The sequence below is a fragment of the Hemitrygon akajei genome, chromosome 11, assembly GCF_048418815.1.
Source record: "Hemitrygon akajei chromosome 11, sHemAka1.3, whole genome shotgun sequence".
Lineage (NCBI taxonomy): Eukaryota > Metazoa > Chordata > Chondrichthyes > Myliobatiformes > Dasyatidae > Hemitrygon > Hemitrygon akajei.
Window position 1 is genome coordinate 150,583,668 of NC_133134.1, and position 22,776 is coordinate 150,606,443.

General features: G+C 41.6%; 1 protein-coding gene across 1 annotated transcript in view; it reads left to right on the forward strand.

Moving 5' to 3' along the window:
- The window catches only part of manbal (mannosidase beta like), a 66,925-nt gene extending 45,239 nt beyond the window's left edge, over positions 1–21,686 (forward strand). The window contains exon 3 of the mRNA XM_073061917.1: positions 20,509–21,686. Coding sequence (XP_072918018.1) covers positions 20,509–20,616 — 108 coding nt within the window. The 3' untranslated portion in view covers positions 20,617–21,686. The remainder of the gene's footprint in view (positions 1–20,508) is intronic.
- Positions 21,687–22,776: the final 1,090 nt, after the last annotated feature.

Sequence of the window (22,776 nt, forward strand, 5' to 3'; positions counted from 1 at the left end):
CAGCTATTTTCTCAATTTAGTTTTTGTTCTCTCATTGTTGGTCCAAATAATCAGCTGCCCCAATTAACCAGAATCTACTGTATTTAAATATTCAATATGCATAGTATATTTAAGGATTAAATGTGCTTTTAGACTCTTTTGGCATCCACTTTAATCTTATGGAAAGCTGTGCTTCATGCTCTATTCTTCCCATACCTATGTCCTTGACCTTGTGCATTTTATGGAAGTAGGAAGACTTTAGAATGTTGTTTTCAAACCAGTCGACTAATAATCATCCCAACGCACAAAGTAAATGAGGAAAGCTTATTAGGCAGTAATACCGACCCAAACTGATCTTGTTTGTTTCCAGAATTGGAATTGAATTTGCAGCTGGTACAGTGAAAAGCTTGCCTTGTTTTTTTTCCCTCCATGAGGTGACAAGGTGGAAATAGTATATATTTTACCTTTCTATGCATATAAAACACTTAAGGAAAGTACGTATTTCAATAATTAAACCACTGTGTTGCTTCGTAATAATTGTAGCTTTCATCGGGGCAGGGCCTTTCTCACTTTATCCTTTAAAATTGTTCCGATCGTTGACCGACTGTAGCCTAACACTTTTCCAAAGACCGATGGCGTTTCATCTTTCGGATTGCTTTATTACTTCCACTTTACTTTTAATCGCGATCATGATTATTTTTGTGAACAGAAACACTGCGAATTCAGAGCTCCGCCGGATCCTAAAGATCCGGTTAAATAAGGTCCAGGGTTCCGCTGGGTCCTAAAGTCCGCCGCACTAAACAGGTTAAATAAGGGACTTGGGCATCCGCGAGGGGTCCTGGAACCCATCCGTCGTGGATAAGGAGGGCCGACTGTATTGCTGCTGCCCAGATTGGGACCCGGCTGGATTTGAATTTGGAACAATCCACCTCAGGTTCAATACTGATGCCACTGCACCAGTGGCTGGCCCAATATTGTTATATTGTTTATTTTTTAAGTGATGCCATAAATGCACCTTATTACCACTAGTAAATTAACAAATAATATTACTTTGTGTTGTGTGTGAGTTATATGTGCTGTACTGTGCACCTTGGTCAGGAGGAACATTTTGTTTGATGGTATGTGTGTGTGTGTGTGTGTGTGTGTGTGTGTGTGTGTGTGTGTGTGTGTGTGTGTGTGTGTGTGTGTGTGTGTGTGTGTGTGTGTGTGTGTGTGTGTGACAATACACTAAACTTGAACTGGAACAGATCAATTCATTACACAGCACATTGAGGTAGTACAAGGTAAAATAATAACAGAATACAGAACAGCCACAGAGAAAGTACAGTGCAGGTAGGCAATAAGGTGCAATAAAGGGTAGATTGTGAGGTCAAGAGTTCATTTTACCATATTTAGGCACTGTTCAATAGTCTCATAACAGCCGAGTAGAAGCTGCCTTTGAACTTGGCAAAAGTTTTCAGGCTTTCGTACCTTCTGTCCAGTGGCGGAAGGGAGAAGTGAGAATGTCTGGAATTGGGTGGGGGCCTTCTGCGGGCCGTTTTACTGAGGCCACAAGAAGTCTGGTGCATTCATGTATCATTGAAGCTATTGTGTGAGGCCTTATCTACTGGCAGAGATCTGCTTTTCCAAATTGATTCTAAATCGCTTTTTAAGCATTAAGATGATAAATGTGCACAAAAGAAATAGTTTCTGACAATATTAATGGATGAATGCATAATACTTGTATGTTCATCTGTTACAATGCCGGTACTGTTATTGTTGGTTATTGTTTCCATTAACGTTAATGGACGGATGACAAAATGAGTCTTTTGTTTCACGATTCATACACTAAATTCAGGTTTTAGTATAAAGTTTCAACACACGTCTCCTGTTGTCTGGAATATAATTGATGGTACACACAGGATTCTGCAGATGCTGGGAATCTGGAGCAACACACAAAATACTGGAGCAATTCAGCAGGTCAGACAGCATCTATGGAGGGAAATGAAGTTGATATTTTGAGCAATGGTCCTTCATCGGGACTGGAAGGAAAGAGGTCAGAAGCCAGAATAGAAGAGTAGGTGGAGTGGAAGGAGCACAGGCAGGCGGGTGATAGGTAAATCCAGGTGAGAGAAACAAGGTGGGGGTGGGGAGAAATGGGAAGGGTGCAAGAAGCTGGGGAGCGATAGGTAGAAAAGGCAAAGGATTGAAAAAGGAGGCATCTGATAGGAAAGGACAGTAGTTCAGGGAATATAGGGAAGGAGGTGGGAAAACCAGAGGAAGGAAGATTATGGGTAGGTTGTGAGTGTGGAGTTGGGAAAAGAGATGGGGGTCAGGCCATCAGAGAGGTAAGGGAGAACAAGAGGGAGGGTGCAGACCGGGTACCGTGTATCATAGTTGGAAAAATCAATGTTGATGTTATCAGGAGATTTCCAGCTACTGCCCCTCCAACATGCATCTGGCCCCAACTTGGCAGTAAAGGAGGTGTGGATCGACACGTCAGTGTGGGAATGGGAAGTGAAATTAAAACGGCTGGCCACCAGGAGATCCTCGGTCTTACGGCAGACACAGCACAGAAGCCGTCTTGTCATATTGTGGCTTAACTTGTGATAACGTTACTTTTTGTTGTACATACTGAGCTATTGCTGGAAAATGTATGAAAATATTTCTCTTTGCAAAGGTTTCTGCTCTTATTTTCCAGGAAGTTCTATATAAAAGCAAATAAAGAATTTTTCACTTTAATGTTAATGTCAACCAACTACACTGGTGTTTAGTTGACTTGTTCTTCTTACCAAAGTACAATCGTAGGATAGAACATGTCTATAACATTGAAGACATACAGCAGTTTTTCTCTTACTGGGGAACCCTTTGTTATGAAGTAACACACAAAATTTTGGAGGAACTCAGTAGGTCAGGCAGTATCCATGGAAAGGAATAACCAGTTGACATTTTGGACCTATATGTCGACTGCTTATTTCCCTCTGTAGATGCTGCCTGTCCTGCTGAGTTCCTCTAGCATTTTGTATGTGTTGCTCAAGATTTCCAGCATCTGCAGAATATCTTGTGTTTGTTATGAAGTGTTTGAAGGTCAGCTCAGGATAGCAAAGAGTCTGATGTAGCTGGCTGCAGTGGTCACAGACTAGAGGAATTTAGGCCAGGAGTCAAGGATAGTTGCAGCTTGCCCAACTGTGGATGCACACCAAGTTTTGCTCTCTTGTCTGTGGAGTAGTTTGATTTAGAAAACACATTACAACAGAGACCTGCGATGTTTCCTTTTTTAGCAACTCTTAACTTATCCAAGCAATGCACGTAGTTCACAGGCAATAATTACTGATGCATCTGGTAATGTTTAAATAAACCCTAACATTTCCAAAATGGCTTGCCTGGACCATTGCAACACACACCATTAGTCTTGAGAAAGCTTCCACTAGGAAGTTTGAATTGTTTTAATAATTAAAATTTGAGTTAATTTGTAGCACACTGAATATCTTAAATTCAAAGACGAGATATATTGGATCATTAAAAGAAGGATAGGCAGATGTTGAATTTCCAGTATTAGTGCTGAAAAATGATTTCAAGAAACTGTTTTAAATTAGTTTGGTGGCAGTCTATATAGAAAATTAGTTATCTATAAATCCTAGAACATGCATATTTATATAGCTGATTCCATATTCAGATTATTTGTCATATGCATATCAAAACGTACAGTGAACTGTGTCACTTGTATTAACAACTAAGCAAGTGTCACCTTGCATTCCGGCGCCAACATAGTAAGTCCACAAATCCGTAGCAGCGAAAGGTGATTCAGTCTGTTCACCCATTGCAAAGTGTTGTCCACTATTGCTGCACAGTCCCAAGGGAGGGTCAAAGCCTTGGTCTGAAAGTGTGCGATTAGGTATGATGCCCCATTTGGCAGTACTTCTACCTTGAGGAGGACTTGCTGGCCCTCCCCAAGTTATGAAAGTTCACAGGAGTGGAACCCTGCCAAAACCTGGGGAGGTCCTCTACTTCCATTCTCCTTGTGAGAACTTTTTTCATGAGGCCTATTTTGCAACTGCTAGCTTCCACCGATTGGGCAGGATGTGATTAAGAGGAAAGGTAGGTGGGTAGTTTGTAAGGTTGTGCATTCTTGCTGTCTATGTTGAGATTCTATGTCCTAAAAATGTGTCAATTCAATTCTCAATGCCAGCCTGAATGCTCCTTCTCTTTTTTGATGAGACATGGGCCAGAGATTTCCAGAGGTCAGTCAAATTTTTCTTTTTTCTAAGAAGCTTTGAGCATATATTTAATTCTTCTCACAAACAAGAGAAAATCGGCAGATGCTGGAAATCCAAGCAACACACACAAAATGCTGGAGGAACTCAGAAGACCAAGCAGTATCTGTGGAAAAGAGCATAGTCGACATCTCAGGTTAAGACCCTTCATCAGGACAGGAGATAAAATGATGAGGAGTCAGAGTTAGAAGGTGACTTTCTGGAGACAGTTTATTTACTAATGTCTATTATAAACCCATTAACTCTCACAGCTGTCTGGGTTCCAAGCCTACACTGGTGTCACTCCCCAACTTTTCCTACGCTACATCAACGACTGTATTGGTGCTGTGTCCTGCATCAAATTTGCTTCCAACTTTCACAAACTTCCAAATTTACCTGGTCCATTTAAGACACCTCCCTCCACTTTCTCGATCACTCTGTCTCTATCTCTGGAGACAGCTTATCTACTGATGTCTATTATAAACCCACTGACTCTCACAGCTACCTGAACTATAACTCACCCCACCCATTACTTGTAAAAATGCCATCCCTTTCTCTCAATTCCTGCATTTCAACTGCATCTGCTCTCAGGATGAGGCTTTTCATTCCAGAACAAAGGAGATGTCCTCCTTCTTCAAAGATAGAGGCTTTCCTCCCTCCACCAGAAACGTTGCCCTCAACCATCTGTTCCATTTCATGCATGCCTGCCTTCACCCCATCCTCTCGCCACCCAGAGATAGGGTTCCTCTTGTCCTCACCTACCACCACACCGGCCTCCACGTCCAGTGCAAAATTCGCTGTAACTTCCAGCATCTCCAATGGGATCCCACCACCAAGCACATCTTTCCTTCCTCTCCACTTTCTGCAGGGATTGCTCACTATGCAAATGCGTTGTCTGTTCGTCCCTCCCCACTGATCTCCCTCCTGGCACTTATCCTTGCAAGCGGAACATGTTCTACACCTGCCCCTACACCTCCTTCCTCACTACCATTCAGGGCAACACTCCACCTGTGAGTCTGTTGGGGTCATCTACTGTATCTGGTGCTCCCGGTGTGGCCTCCTGTATATCGGTGAGACCTGACGTAGTTTGCTTCGCCGAGCACCTACGCTCCATCTGCCAGGGAAAAAATGGGATCTCCCAGTGGCCACCCTTTTTAATTCCACTACCCATTCCAATTCCAACATGCCGGTCCATGGCCTTCTGTACTGCCGCGATGAGGCCACACTCAGGTTGGAGGAGAAACACCTTGTATTCCACCTGGGTAGCCTCATACAGTGAAATGTGTCATTTGCATTAACAACCTAACATGTGTCACCACACAATCCAGCGGCAACATAGCAAGCCCACAAATCTGTATCGCTGAAAGGTGATTCAGACTGTCAGTCTGTTCACTCACTTCAAAATGTTGTCTACCATTGCTGCCCAGCCCCAAGGGAGTGTCAAAGCCTTGGAATAAACATCGATTTCTCGCACTTTTGATAATGCCATCCCCTTTCATTATTCCTCATTCCCTTTTCTCTCTCTCTCTCACCTTATCTCCTTACCTACCCATCCCCTCCCTCTGGAGCCTTGTGTCCTCTCTATCAGGTTTCCCCCTTCTCCAGCCCGGTTTCACCTATCACTTTGTGTTTCTTTTTTTCCTCCTCCTACCTTCTAACTCTGACCCCTCGTCTTTTTCTCTCCAGTCCTGATGAAGGGTCTTGGCCTTTTCCATACGATGCCAGCATTTTGTGTGTGTTGACTGATCCTTCTGTCATCCGCTTGGTGATGTCTTCCCAGGATACAGATGCCAGTAGAATACCGACCATAGGGCTGCGATTTCTAATTGCTGACAGGTTGCGTTATGGGAAATGAAATGTGCAAAGACTTTTTTTTTCAGGAATGGAGAATCAAGAACTAGAGAGCACAGGTTTAAGATGAGAGGGGAGAGAATGAACAGGAACCTGAGGGACAACACCCAGAGGATGGTCATTTACTATAATGAGCTGCCAGAGGAAGTGGCTGAGGCAAATAGATTAACACCGTTTAAAAGGTACATGGATGATAAAGGTTTAGAAGGATTTGGGCCAAACAGAGGCAATGGGATGAGGTTAGATAATTGGTATGGACTAATTGGGTTGAAGGGCCTGTTTCTGTACTCTGTGATCCTGATTTTATGCTCATGTCTCCAATACCATGGGAGGTTATAAATACGTAGATCCCATGTGATTATATCTTTAATAAAGTGCCCATAAATTTTACACATTATTGATCCAGAGCTTCTGCCTGATGACTTTCTGGATCTCATTTGCAGAAACCTGAGAACTATTGATCTGTTTAGTTTGTCGAGACCTCTCTAGTGTACACTGATTCTATAATGTAACGCTGACTTCTACATTCAGCACCAGACCAGTATGCTGTACGTCACCTTTACCACCATATCCATATGTATTGCCATATTCTACTTGCATCCCAAGATCCTTACTGAAGGGCCTTGTACATTCCTGTTGCATTTGACTCCAGAGGCCGATTCCACAATGAGCTGGATTATCCAATCGTAATTTCAGAAGGTTATCTGCACAACTCCTCTGCGGTCTCTGACCCCTCCCTCTCAACCAATTCCAAGGCTCGTGATCTGTCAGAACACCACAGACCAAAATGCTATTGCAGTACACCCCATGAGCCGAGCTAATTGAGTGATGTTTGCAGATGACTAATTAAAAGCACTGAGGTTAGTTTTCCCCAATTTTGCCCATCTTATTCAAAGCTCAACATAGAAGCCTTTTTAAACTTGACCCACGGAGCAGTCAGGACCTTAGGCGAATAAAGCAATGGAACTCTTGGTCAGATTGAGATTAGTCAGTTTGAATGTGTTGCAGAAACTGTGGCATTCTCCCCGCAAGAAAGTGATTTTAAAGGACAGTTCTTTAATGAATAACAAAGACACCATGCTTCAAAGCTCGCTGGTTCTGAAATATCAAGCAACTCGTTTTTTTAAAAAGGCATGAAAGCCCTGAAGGGAAATGACACCGAAATACAGAGTGAATGTCAGGAGAACACAGCAAGAAATAAGTCAAAAACACGAGAAATTCTGCAGATGCTGGAAATCCAAAGCAATGCATGCAAAATGATGGAGTCGCTCAGCTGGTCAGACAGCATCCGTGGAGATGAACAAACAGTCAGCGTTTCAGGCCGAGACAGTTGAGTTCTGAAGAAGAAATAAATCAGTATGATTTGTCATTCAGATTTGAATATTGCAAGAGATGTGAATAATATAAGCAGCATTTAACTTCAAAATTTCAAAGGTTCACTTATTATTAAAGTTTGTATGCAGTATACAGCTCTGAGATTCTTCTTGTCCAGATAAGCCACAAAACAAAGAAAACCACAGAAGTCAGTTCAAAAAGAAACAGTAAACCCACCCCCTCTGAAAAAAAGAATGGCAACATGATCATCAACAACCCCCCACACAAAACACAACCAGATCATCAGCCTCCAAATCCCCTCTCCCTGCGCAAAAGTGCAATGAGAGCATCGACCCCCAAACCCTCCTCCCCCACACAAAAAAACGAGTGAAGGGTGACAACACAGAATATTAAAACCATAAAGATAGAAAAAAATCCATAGCCATTGTCCAGATCCATAAACACAGCACCTAGGAAACACTATGGAAATAGAGAAGCATGGCTTGAGTGCAGAGGCCTATACCCTCCGGACACAGTGATAAGCCACACAGACTCCTTGTCCGGCAGCAGAGTTATCAAATGGTATGCAGCCAGCGCTGAATCCTCACCTGCCTTCTGCATTCACTTTGAAATTTCAATCTTTCTCACAGCCTTAATCAGCAATATGGAGTCGATCATCTGCTCACGTCCCATCTCAAAGTTTCTTTGTCATGAAAAAATATAAGCAATCATAATTGAACATGGGATTAGAGAGGAGTATCAAACTTATCGATTAGATACTGAAAAATGCTAAATAAATTGGAGCTGAGGTAATTGGTTTATTATCGTCACGTGTAGTGAGGTGCAGTTTTAAAAAAAACTTTGTTTTGCATGCCATCCACGCAGATAAGTTTATCACATCAGTATATTCAGTTAGCAAAAGGAGGAAAGCAGTAGCTGAATGAGAATGTAGTGTTACGGAGAAAGTGCAATGCAGCAGACATTACAGTGCAAGGACATAACAAGGTAGATAATGGGCCAAGAATCCATTTTATTGTATATGTAGTCTTGAAACAGCAGAAACAGTGGTGCATGTTTTCAGGTTTTGTGTCTTCTGCCTGATGGCAGGGATAGGAGAGGGAATGTCCAGGTGGGTGTGCTCTTTAATTATGTTGGCTGTTAATCGCTTAATATTTGTGAGAGAGGAAAGTTGATTGTTGGACGGTTGGCCAATTTTTAACGAGTAGGCATTGGTAACTTGTTTGATCTGGAGATGTCACGAAGTTGCGGAAGTGAGTCATCACATCGGTCATCTGTTTGCCGACTTTCCTGTTGAACAGCTGTGCATTTTTATGATCAGTAAACAAGGTGATCTGATGGTCTCCAGGGAACAAATGCAGAAAATAGTAGGGACCCCAGCACATCTAACTTAGCTACTGGAAAGATATGTGCAAAAACTTTAACATTTGACAATTGATTCTTAATTTTTTTTCCACTCAAAAGAGATGCAGGAAATTTCAGACTAGTGAGACAGGCATCAGTTAAGGTTAAAATTATGAATGCTTTAATAAAAGATAATATGCTCTGTGTATAGAAATAAAATCAAAGGGAGGACTTTTCAATGTACTTTAGAATATTTGAAGATACAGGGCATGGTAAGCTTTAGATTTTGGAAAGATCTTGATTACAGTTCCCATGAAGAAAGATGAAAATGTTGCAGAGGATATGTATTTGATTAGAATCATAGAGTCATAGAAAAGTACAGCATAGAAACAGGCCCTTCAGTCCACACCAACCTATTTAAACTGCCTACTCCCATCGACTTGTACCGGGGACCATAGCCCTCCATACCCTTACCATCCGTGTACTTATCCAAACTTCTCTTAAATGTTGAAGTTGAGCTTGTGTGCATCACTTGCATTGGCAGCTCGTTCCATACTCTTACAACCCTCCCTAAGTGAAGAAGATTCCTCTTGTTCCCCTTAAACCTTAACCATGATGTCTAGTTATGGTCCCACTCAACTGCAGTGGAAAAAGCCTGCTTGCACTTACCCTATTTATATCTCTCATAATTTTGTATTCCTTTATCAAATCTCCCCTCAATCTCCTGTGTTCCAAGGAACCTATTCAATCTTTCCTTATAACTCAGGTCATCCAGGTACTCTTTCAATCTTATTTACATCTTTCTTGTAAGTAGATGACCAAAACTGCACAAAATACTCCAAATTAGGCTCACCAATACGTTGCACAACATCAACATATCATCCCATCTCCTGTACTCAATACTTTGATTTATGAAGCCCAGTGTGCCCAAAGCTTCCTTTACAGCCCTATCTACCTGTGACACCACTTTCAGTGACTGATGAACTTGTATTCCCAGATCCCTTTGTTCTACAGCACTCCTCATTGCTCTGCCCTTCCCTGTGTAAGATTTGCCCGGGTTGGTCCTACCAAAGTACAACACCTTGCACTTGTCTGCATTTCTTTCAGCCCATTTTTCTGGATGGTCCAGATCCCACTGCAAGTTCTGATAGTCTTCCTCGCTCTCCATTACATGACCAATTTTGGTATCCTCCATAAACTTGTTGATCCAGTTAGCCACATTATCATCCAGAAGATTGATATAGATGACAAACAACAATGGACCTAGCAGCACTCTACTAGTCTCAGAGAGGTAACCATCTATTACCAATCTTTGGCTTCTCTCACAAAGCAAATATCTAATCCAATTTACTACCTCATCTTGAATGCCAAATGTCTGAACCTACTTGACCAAACTTCCCATGCATAACCTTGTCAAATGCCTTGCTAAGGTCCATGAAGACAACACCCACTGCCCTGTCTTCATCAATTTTCCTGGTAACTTCCTTGAAGAATTCCATAAGATTGATTAGACATGACTTAACCATGCACAGAGACATGCTGACTTTCCCTAATCAGTCCATGTCTAACCGAATACTCTTTTCTCCAGTCCCTTAGAATAACTTCCAATAACTTTCCCACTGCTGATGTCAGAATCACTGGCCTATAATCTCTAGGTTTATTTTTAGAGCCTTTCTTAAAGAGCGGAACAACATTAGCTATCCTCCAATCCTCTGGTACCTCACCTGTTGCTAAGTATGATTTAAATATCTCTGCTAGGGCCCTGCAATTTCTGCACTATCCTCCCATAGGGTCCTAGGGAATCTCTTCCATTTTACCTCAAGACATGGATTACCATTCTGATCTTCCAGGCGATCAATTTTATCCTTTGCAATCCGTTTGCTCTTAACATATCTGTAGAATCCCTTAGGATTCTCCTTCACTTTGCTGTGAGGGCAACCTCATGCCTTTAAACCCTCCTGATTTCTTTCTTATGTGTTCCCTTGCATTTCTTGTACTCTCAAGCATTGCACTCTCAAAATTTCACCTTTGAAGGCCTCCCTTTTACTAAGTACACCTTTGCCAGAAAACAGCCCGTTCCAACCCACACCTGCCGGTTTCTTTCTGATACTATCAAAATTGGCCTTTCTCCAATCTAGAATCTCAACCCGTGGAGCAGACCTCTCCTTTTGCATAATTACTTTGAAACTAATGGCATTATGATTGACGGGTATATTCTTTGTGGTGCAATTTGCAGGAATATTTGATGAAACTGTTAACAGTGAAGTCCCTTAAGAGTCTTTTCATGCTTAATGCCTTCATAATTAATTCATTCATTCCTTTATTTATCACATGTACATCAAAATATACAGTGAAGTGTGTCGTTGCATTAACAACCAACACAGTGCGAGGGTGTGCTAGGTGAGGCCCGCAAGTGTCGTTACACATTCAGGCACCAACGTAGCACGTTTACAATGTTCAGAATGACAACCAACACCAACAACAGAAAAACAGCAAAACAGGCCCCTTTCCTCCCACCTATGCATCCACTCATGCATGCATAATTATGTCCTGTAACCCCATAAATGCTCTTGAGCTGGAAGCTGTAAAGATACGAAGATAATGCAAAGCAAGTGATGGTGGGTAGTGTTCAGCATGAAGTAGGATAAGTTTCACAAAGATTTACATGCACTTTAGTGCCAGGGCAACATTTCTGAAATCAAAATTGGTGCAGTTTTGGTCATCTATCTGCGGGAAGGATGTACAAACGGTAAATTAGGTTAAAAGAATATGTAGAAAGTTTACAATGATGTTGCTGGCTCTGGAGGACCTGAGTTATAAGGAAAGATTGAATGAGTTAGGACTGTATTCCTTAGAACATAGAAGATGGAGCGGAGATTTGATAGAGGGTTACAAAATTATGAGAGGCATAGCTAGGGTAAATACAAGCAGGCTTCTTCCACTGAGGTTGAGTGGGATTTCAACAAGAGGCCGTAGTTTAAGAGTGAAAGGTGAAAAGTTTAAGGGGAACATAAGTGGAAACAACTTCATTCAGAGGGTCGTGAGAGTACAGAATGAGCTGCTAGCACAAGTGGTGCATCTGAGCTTGATTTCAATGTTTAAGAGGCATTTGGGTAGGCATATTATGGATAGTAGGGGTATGAAGGGCTTTGGTCCTGGTGTGGGTCAATGAGGGTAGGCAGTTTAAATAGTTTGGCATGGATCAGATGGGCTGAATGGCCTGTCTCTGTGCTGTACTTTTCTATGATACTAAAATCTGCACTTTGAAATGCAGGGATTAATTAAATAAGCACAGGTTCATTAGAAGGAAATTGTATTGGACCAATTTGAATTTACTGAAAAGGTAACAAAATGTATTCATGAGGGTAGTTAAAGTAGTCTATGTGGATTTTGGTATGGCCTCTTTAAGGATCAAACATTGGGGATTGATCCAAAAGTTTAGAACCTCTGGGATCCAGGACACAACGGCTATTAAGATCTGATAGGGGAGACTGAAAATACTACAGGTGCTGGAATCTGGAGCAAAAAAAAATTCTAGTGGATGTCAAGCAGATCAGGCAGCATCTGTGGAGGGGAATAGTCAGATGAGTGGTTTGGTAGTAGGAGACAGAGGTTTGCTTTTGTGATTGGAGCGATATGAATTGAATTGACTATTACTTACATCCTTCATATACATGAACAGTAAAAATCTTTATGTTACACCTCTGTCTAAATGTGCAATTATAGTCATTTATAATAAATAGTATGTACAACAGGATAGTCAATATAACATAGAAATGCAGATGTGTCAGCATGAATTAAGTAGTCAGATGGCCTGGTGGAAGAAGCTGTCCCGGAGCCTGTTGGCCCTGGCTTTTATGCTGTGGTACCGTTTCCTGGATAGTAGCAGCTGAAACAGTTTGTAATTGGGGTGACTCGGGTCCCTAATGATCTTTCGGGCCCTTTTTACACAACTGTCTTTGTAAATGTCCTGAATAGTGGCAAGTTGACATCTACAGATGTTCTGGGCTGTCTGCGCCACTCTGCAGAGTCCTACGATTAAGGGAGGTACAATTCCCTTACCAGGCAGTGATGCGGCCAGTCAGGATGTTCTCAGTTGTGCCCCTACAGAAAGCTCTTAGGATTTGGGGGCCCACATCAAACTTCTTCAACCATCTGAGGTGAAAAAGGTGCTGTTGTGCCTTTTTCACCACATAGCTGGTATGTAGAGACCACGTGAGGCCCTCGGAACTTAAAGTAGTTTACCCTCTCAACCCCAGATTCATTGATGTCTACAGGGGTTAGCCTGACTCCATTCCTCCTGTAATCCACAACCAGCTCCTTTGTTTTTGTGACATTGAGGGAGAAATTGTTTTCTTGACACCGCTGTGTCAGGGTGATGTCTTCTCTGTAGGCTGCCTCATTATTATTTGAGATTAAGCCAATCAGTGTAGTGTTGTCAGCAAATTTATTTAGCAGATTGGTGCTGTGGGTGGGGACATAGTCATGGGTATACAGAGAGTAAAGGAGGGGGCTTAGTACACAGTCCTAGGGGGCACCTGTGTTGAGGTTTGGAGGTGAGGGAACCCACTCTTACCACTTGCTGGTGATCTGACAGGAAGTCCAGGATCCAGCTGCATAAGGCAGGGTGAAGGCTGAAGTCTCTGAGCTTCCTGTCGAGCCTGGAGGGAATTATGGTGTTGAATGCTGAACTGTAGTCTGAGAACTGTATTCTCACAAAAGCATCCCTTTTCAGATGTGTAAGGACAGTGTTTAGAGCTATGTCTATTGCGTCGTCTGTCCATTGGTTGCATCGGTGAGCGAGTTGTAGAGGGTCCAGTGTGGGTGGTAACAAGCTGCAGATGTAGTCCTTGAGCAGCCTCTGAAAGCATTTGCTTATTATTGAAGTGAATGTGACAGGATGGCAGTTGTTCAGATGTGTTACCTTGGTCTTATTAGGTACAGAAACAATGATGGATGTTTTCGAAGCAGGAGGGCACTCTACACTGGGACAGGGAGAGATTAATCATATAATCAGTAGGGCCTGCTACCGTGCTGTATCACTTAGTAAAAAAATTCTCCTCTGCAAAACAGTCAAGTGACTGGGCACGTCCTCTGCTTGAAAAGGGATGGGAGCAGGAAATTCCAAATTAATCTTCGGTGATTAAGGAATAAGGGTAATGATCAGGCTCCTGTAGGGTACAATGAAACCAGATGCTACTGAGTCATTCAGTTGCAAATTAGATCCACGCCTGAAAATATTTAGCAAAATTTGTATAATCTGAGGCTACGTCCACACTACACCGGATAAATCCGTAACTAAAGCCTTTTCTCTTGGTTTTTATCCACACTAAAATGGCGTTTTTGTCCCCTGAAACTGGGGCTTTTCAGAAACGCTTTCCAGGGTGGGTATTTTTGAAAACGCTGCTTGGGCAGATCAGTGTGGACGGGGTAACTGGAGAAATCTGAAAACGCTGTCAGATGGCAGCGCGCTATTTCATTGTTTTCTTGAACACAACCTAACAATTTCAGAACAGACGGCAACAAGACTGAAGCCAGAAGAGTTAGAAATGAACTCACCAAATACTTTGACCCATAACTTACTGAATAAATAAGTATCCTCACTTTGGCCTGTTTTCTGTCCTCGCTCGTATGAAGGTGGTTTACCTATTTATGCAAGTACTTCTCTGACAATAGATGTGTAACAGCCTAATCTACCATTGTATGGAAATACAGGATAACACTGATGCAGACATGTTTTATACATTTAACAAGGTGCTTTATTAATGCAACAGGGTTAGTCAGTTTTTCAATGTTCGTCGTCAGCCGGGTCAATCTGTCTGTGAACTCCCTGTCGGTTGCCTCTGTACGCTCCAGTATTTGTTTTTTGTTTTTTTTTACTTTTAAGTTCTCCTGCACGAGAGCCAACAGCTGTCCGTCGTTTTAAGTTTTTCTAGTCTGTAACTACACAAACGTGCACTTTTACGGTGTGATTCGACACCAAACATGTCGCTTGTTTTCGGTAGATGTGTCCTGCGCATGCGCAGGAGGAGGAGATTCGCCGAAATCTCTGTTTCAATGTGGATAGAGATATTTTCAAAAACGCATAGTGTGGACGCCTATCGTTTTTACGCGAAACCGGCGTTTTCAAAATTATCCAGTCTAGTGTGGATGTAGTTTGAGAGTTGATGTATCGTGAATGGAAGCGGGAAAAAAGTCGTTGAGCATTTTCCTCACCTGCTGGCAGGTTTAATGGAGACTTATGGATTAATTCCAGTGTTTACTGAACATGTCCATTGGTGGTATGTTGGGATTGTAGGCAATCTAGATTGCCTTGATCTAAGAATTTACAAAATGGGAATGTGATAGTGAAGGGAAATGATGTTCTGTTAGGTGCTGGCAAGACAATGGCAGTCAGTATCAGTGGAGGGAAACAGAGAGCCAAGTTTGAAGGTCAAGACCCTTCATCTGGAGCCTGTGACTTCTGCTGCTTTCCTGCTCCTCGACCACACTCTCACCCATGTGTCCAGATGAAGCTCTCGACCTGAAATGTTAACTGTCCATTTCCCTCCATGGGTGCTATCAGATCCGCTGTGTTCCTCCTGCACTTTGTGTGTAGCTCTAGATTCTAGTGTCTGCAGTCTCTTTCATTCCCAAGTCAAAGGGTTTTTTTTCCCCTAGAGTCATGAGATTTAACAGCTAGAAAACATCTGGCCCAACTCACCCGTGCATGGCAGCATAGCTGCCAGCGTAACTCCTTAGTGCCAGCAACAAGGGTTCAATTCCTGCTGCTGTCAGTAAGGAGTTTGTACATTCCACCTGCAACTATGTGGGTTTCCTCTGGGTGCTCTGGTTTCCTCACATTCCAAAAGTCACATGGATTAGTAAGGATTAGAAAGTAAATGGCCATGCTATTAATCTTTGGTGATTAAGGGATAAGGATAATGATCAGGCTCCTGTAGGGTACAATGAAAGCAGATGCTACTCAGTTGCGAATTAGATCCACGCCTTAGATCTGGCTACCCCCAGATCTTCCTTGGACTGTGTGGGTCATTGATGCCAACAACACATTTCACTGTATCTTTCAATGTATATGTGATAAATGAAGTTAATCTTTATATTTTATTAATACCTTCACAGCCCTTGGTCAATCTCTATGCCTAAGCAACTCAAGTGCTCATCTGGAAACCTAATGACTCTCAGTAACCCAGCTTCAAGCACAGTCTTAAGCAATTCTTTCCAGCTGCTTACCACTATCTGTATGAAAAGAGCCCCATCACCTTTTCCCCCTAAAATCTATGTCCACTGGTTTTATCTCTCACTGATACGGGGAAAGGTTCCCTGCAATCTTCCCCATCGATACACACATAACTTTATGTACCTCGGTTATGTCCGCACTTTATCTCTTGCACTCCAGGGAGAACTCCTGGTGTTCCTCCTTGTAAATGAGCTACTGCATCCCAGGAAACACCCAGATGAATCTCCTCTGCGCCCTCTCCAGCACCATCCAATACGTTACTGACTAGAACAGTATTCTACATAAGGTCAGAATCAGAATTAGGTTTATTATCACTGGCATGTGTCATGAAATTTTATAAAGTTAGAGCTTAAGATGTCTGCTTCTCTATTCGATGCCTTGAGAAATGCAGACTAATTTCCCATATGCCTTCCTAACCATGTTATCGACTTGCACTACCATCTTCAAGGATCTGTGGATAAGTTCTCTCTATTCTTTTAATAATCCTTATGACCAACCCTGCTGTAGTATACATCTTAACCTCATTAGTGCTCCCAGAATGCATCACTGCTCATTTATCTGGATTAAACTCCAACTGCTAAATTTCATCTCATTTCACGTTACATTGATATCTCTCTACAGTAGGGGTTCCCAACCTTTTTTATGCCCTGGACCAATACCATTAAGCAAGGGGTCCATGGACCTCAGGGTGAGAACGCCTGCTCTACATTCTGAGACTGTTTTTAACCACTCCGCCAATTTTCGTATCACCCACAGATATACTAATCTCGTCTCCCGTAATCACATGCAAATCATTCACATGTATTGCAAGCTTCAGAGGTCCCAGCACTGGTTCTTGCGGAATATCACTAGTCACAGGCTTCCGATCACAAAGAGTCCTGTCCTAGCATTCCTGTCTCCTACTATTCCTTTTCAAAGTTCAGAGTAAATTAATTATCAAAGCACATAACAGTTACATGTCACAATGTACAACCCTGAGTTTCATTTTCTTGCAGGCATGAATTTCATGCCCAGGGTCTGCACATGAGCTCGTTCTCTGTAACTGGGGATTTTTAAGTTAGTTGCTGCAATTTGTCACTGTCTCATTTTGAACTGCTTAATTTAACATAGGTCAACCACTAAATCAGGGTTTGCAAGTACTGGTGTCATGCAGTCAATATTTCAATTGTGCATCAATACATTACCATTCATAGAACTTTGGTCATTTTCCCAGAAATGTTTTACTTCCCCCCCCCCCCCCATCTGATTTGAAGCTAATCTGATTTATAGGCCAAAGTTAACATGTTTTTGTGGTGATTTCAAAATTATGTTTTAGCTTTTCCTGTTAATTCTACTGAACCCCGGAATGGTTCCTTGTATGTTTCTATAATTGAGAAACTTTTCAATCAGTGTTTACTATTTTTAGTCATTCCTCGGGAGGTTTTGTAAGCACAGAATCAATCAATGTGTTCAAAATGCAGTGACCATGAGTACTGCGCTTGTTCCAGTTCATGCTGTCCCTGACATCCCTCTGAAATATTAGAGGATGCATTTAACTACATAGAAGACTGTAGAAAATAACTTAAAGCTGGTTTAATAAATTGCATAAGGTATATAAATACTGCACCTTCATAGCACTTTGGTAAGACCTTACTTTCAGCATTTACAGTATAACAGTGGCCACTTTATTTGTACTTCATTAATGCAAATATCCAATCAGCCAACCATGTGACGGCAACTCAATGTATAGAAGCATCCAGTCATGATCAAGAGGTTCGGTTGTTGTTCAGACCAAACACCAGGGTGGGGAAGAAATGTGGTTTTACTGACTTTGATTGTTGGTGTCAGAGGCTGTGGTTTGAGCATCTCAAACTGCTGATCGCCTGGGATTTTCGTACACAACGTTCTCTAGAGTTTACAAAGAATGGTGCAGAAATTAAAAAAATCATACAGTAAGTGGCAGTTCTATGGGCAAAAATGCCTTGTTAAAGACAGAGGTCAGAGGAGAATGGTCAGAGGAGAGGTCAGTGGTTCAAGCTGACGGGAAGGTGATTGTAACTCAAATACAGTCGGCCCTCCTTATCCGCGGCTTCCGCATGCGCGGATTCAACCAACTGCGGACCAGGAAAACCCGGAAGTTCTCTCTCCAGCACTCGTTGTTTGAGCATGTACAGACTGTTTTCTTGTTGTTATTCCTTAAACAATGCAGTATAACAACTATTTAGATAGCATTTACATTGTATTAGGTACTATAAGTAATCTAGAGATGATTTAAAAGTACAGACAGTCCCCGGGTTATGAACGAGTTCCGTTCCTGAATCCATCTTTAAGTCGGATTTGAAGTCGGAACAGGTACATCCGGCATTATTTAGCGTCAGTTAGTCAAACGTTTGTCTTATTATTTAGTATATATTTTACCTTTCTATGCATATAAAACACTTAAGAAATGTATGTACTTCAATAATCAAACCACTGCATTGCTTAGTAATAATTGTAGCTTTCATCAGGGCAGGGCCTTTCTCATGCTCCATTAAAATTGTTCCAATCGTTGACGGATGTAGCCTAACGCTTTTCCAATGACCGATGGTGTTTCACCTCTTTCCGATTGCTTTATTACTTCCACTTTATTTTCAATTGTGATCGTGATTATTTTCATGAACAGGAACACTATGGATTCAGAGCTCTGATGCCAGGTCCTAATGTCCACCGCACTGAGACAGGTTAAATAAGGTCCGGGGTTCCGCTGGGTCCTAAAGACCACCGCACCGAGACAGGTTAAATAAGGTCCGGGGTTCCGCTGGGTCCTAAAGACCACCACACTGAGATAGGTTAAATAAGGGACTTGAGCATCCACGGGAGGTCCCGGAACCAATCCCCCATGGATAAGGAGGGCCGACTGTAATTGTATGTTACAATGGTGGTGTGTAGAAGAGCCTCTGAACACACAACACATCAAATCTTGAAGTAGGTGGGCTATAGCAGAAGAAGACCATGAGCATATCGAAATACACTCAGTGGCCTCTTTATTAGGTACAGGAGGTGTGTGTATAAAGTACATATTCAGTTTCCCTTTCTCTCAATTCCTCCGCCTCCGCCGCATCTGCTCTCAGGATGAAGCCTTTCATTCTGGGACAAAGGAGATGTCTTCCTTTTTTAAAGAAAGGGGCTTCCCTTCATCCACTATCAACTCTGCCCTCCATCACGTCTCCCGTATTTCACGCACCTCTGCCCTCACTCATATCCCCCCGCCAGCCCACCAGGGATAGAGTCCCCCTGGTCCTCACTTATCACCCTACCAGCCTACAGATCCAACGCATAATCCTCCGTAACTTCCGCCACCTCCTACGTGATCCCACCACCAACCACATCTTCCCCTCCCCCCACTCTCGGCTTTCCACAGGGATTGCTCCCTACGCGACTCCCTTGTCCATTCATCCCCCCCCCCCCATCCCTCCCCACCGACCTCCCTCCGGGCATTCATCCCTGCAAACGGAAGAAGTGCTACACCTGCCCCCACACTTCTTCCCTCACCACCATCCCAGGCCCCAGACAGTCCTTTCAGGTGAGGCACCACTTCACCTGCGAGTCAACTGAGGTGATATACTGTATCCGGTGCTCCCGATGTGGCCATTTATACATTGGGGAGACCCGCCGCAGACTGGGAGACCGTTTTGCCGAACACCGGCACTCAGTCCTCCAGCAGTGGCGGGATCTCCCTGTGGCCACACACTTCAATTCCACAGACCACTCCCACTCTGACATGTCTGTCCATGGCCTCCTCTACCGTCAAGATGAGGCCGCACGCAGGTCGATGGAGCAATACCTTATCTCCCGCCTGGGTAGCCTCCTACCTGCCGGCATGAACATCCAACTCACAGACCTCCGCTGATACCCCTGCCCCCACCCTTACCCCCATCCCTATCTATTATTTTAGTCTGGTTCTCTTTCTCTCTCTTTCCCCCCCCACTATAATCTCCCCCCAGCCCTACCTTTCTCTTTTATTTCCCATAATTCTCCACCTTCCCCCAGCCCATTTCCCTCCAGCCTATCACTTCCCAGCTCTCTACTTTATCCCTCCCCCCACTTCTTATCCCCCCTCGACCATCCCATGTTACTTCACTCCTGATGAAGGGTTTCGGCCCAAAACGTTGTCACTACCTCCTCCCATAGATGCTGTCTGGCCTGCTGAGTTCTGCCAGCATTTTGTGTTTTTATTTATTTCCAGCATCTGCAGATTCACTCGTGTTGCCTTTGATATTCAGTTTCATTATGTTTGCTGCTTGGAGAGCCAATGATAGGTTTGATTTCTGTTAGTGACCTGATGAGAGCTGAAACCTTGTGGTTGCCATTAAAGTCATAAGCAATCATGTCAATAATGAATTAGAAGTTTAAAGTTTAGATCTGATTTTTCGTATGTTCAATAACTACTCATTTGCATAAATGGTCATTTCATTTGTTCAGTAGGGTTTATGCTGACACTTTATTAGAAAATGCCTAATATGAGGAAGTCGAAACCAAATTAAATATATTTGTTTTTTATCTTAACCTCATCAGGAATGGGAGCAATCTGAGCTGAAGCCTTCAGATAACAATAAAAAGCAGAAGCTTACAACTCCTTCATCAGGAAAGAAAGCAAAGAAAGAAAGCAAGAAAAAGAGATAAATCGCAGGAAGTCCACCAGAAATGGAATAACAAGACTGTTTCTGTCTTCGTTCTCATTTTGTATTCATTGTTCCTGGAAATGTTTTTTTAATTCTCTGCTATTTATACATTTGATTTACACAGTTGTTTTTCACAAGTGTTTGAACCTAAAAATGTAATTTTCATATACTGTCTCTCTTGCAGCCTCTAGAGAATTAAAGAGCTACTAGCTTGTAACCAGCCTCCTTATGTTAGTCACTTCATTAGAAATATATGAATCACTATTACACGTTCTTCTACATTGCAGTTCAACATAACCCCATTCTTATATACTACAAGGAAAATATTCTTTATTTTAAATAGTCCCCAAATAGAAATGGTGCATAAATTTAACACTGGACAGCAACACTACATATTTTTCAGTGATCAGGGTCAAATCATCCATCAAGTCACTGTGGGGAGTGACACACTAGATATGATTTAACATTTTTATTCGGTAGGAAACGGTAAAGCATCAAGACCTTACATTTACATGAGAGCTCACTAGGTCTCCTGTAATAAATGTATGATGCTTCTCTGGAAGATCCCTTTGTTTTGTATTTTTTTAATAAAAAGGATTCTGTTACATAGAGAATTGAAAATTCTAACCTGATGTTCTGCTTGGCTGACTATAACTTGCACATTAGTAATGAATATTATCAAGTGCATTAAAATTAATTTCCAAATGTAACTGAAGCAGCCCCAGCAATGTGTTTAGATGAAAGAGCACCTTGGCCCAGTATTTTCTGTTTTGATTTATATATAGTAAAACAGGTTGAAATGTATTTCTTACCCTCTTTATCCCTTAAAAATCCCCTTGTCTGCTGATTTAAAAATATAAACTCATTAGTTATTTTGTCTCTTGGTGCATTTTATTTTCATTGATAATCAATTTGAGATTTCCATTAATTTCGAAACAGATGTTCTTGACACAATTGTTCATATTAGAATTATAAATTATATCCAAACGCGTGGAACTTTTCAGATGTCACTCATCTTAAAATGACATGAAAGTTTTCCTCTGCATTTTCAAAATAAAATTAATAAAATGATGAATTTGTCTTCATCAACATTTATTCTATTTTCTGGTTTACTTTATTTCCTATTCTACTCAAATGGTGTATTCATTGTAGTCAAACATATTTTACTTTTATTTGATATTGTTGCTACCTGGTTGAGTTCCTTAATGCTTTTTTATGTTTTTGAAGTGTAGAGACTTTTATTCCAACAGTAGTTGCTATTATTAAGTGTTATTGGAATTTTCTTCATGTTAAGAACAGATGTTCTTGCTTTGTATTTATCAGAATAGAGCACACAAAATGGCACAATACAAATAGAGAACTAGAAAGGTACTTTAACATACCAACAATGGGCAAATATAACTATGGATAAAAATAAAAACCAATTAGGTGGAACATTTGGATCTAGTGCTTGAAGTAGCAACTAGATTGCAGCCAGAATCTCAAATTGATAACTGTGGCCTGTGATGCACATAAACCTGTGTAAAAATGCAAACTGCGAGTCACCTTGGAGTCGAAGCTCCAAGCATAGATTGGATGAAATCAGAAAACCAGCTGTCTTTATAAGTTAAGCTAGAATTAAAATAATTTTGCTGCATTTTATAAACTTGTGGTATCTACTGAAGCTTGGAGTTACAAAGGTCTCCACCATTATTCTTTAGTATACATTATGGCTAAGTCCTAATCTGACACTCAAATCATGCTTCCATTTTTGCACTGACAAACTTTCAGACAGTTTCGTAATATTATAGAAGTAATAATATATCTGCTCCGTGTATTTCTGAAAATATACACATGCTGCAGGTTAGATTTTTAATTTTGAAGCATTATTATATTAAATAGCTTTCTCCTTTTCAGGTTATTGTTTGTAGAGAAACTGAAAAGATTTGATAGCTGCATTGTAAGTAAATTGATTCATGAATCTGCATGAAATATGTGTATTGCATTTCTGAATTGCAGCAGGCTTGCTAGAGATGAGTAAGGATTGAATCTGGGGTTTTTTAGGAGACTCCATTTTATTAAAACTAATCAAGTCCACCATTAGTAACCAAATTAAATTTTAAAATATCTTTTTGGAATTTTTAATTTGATTTACCTCATTCTGATAAAGATGAAGGCAGGT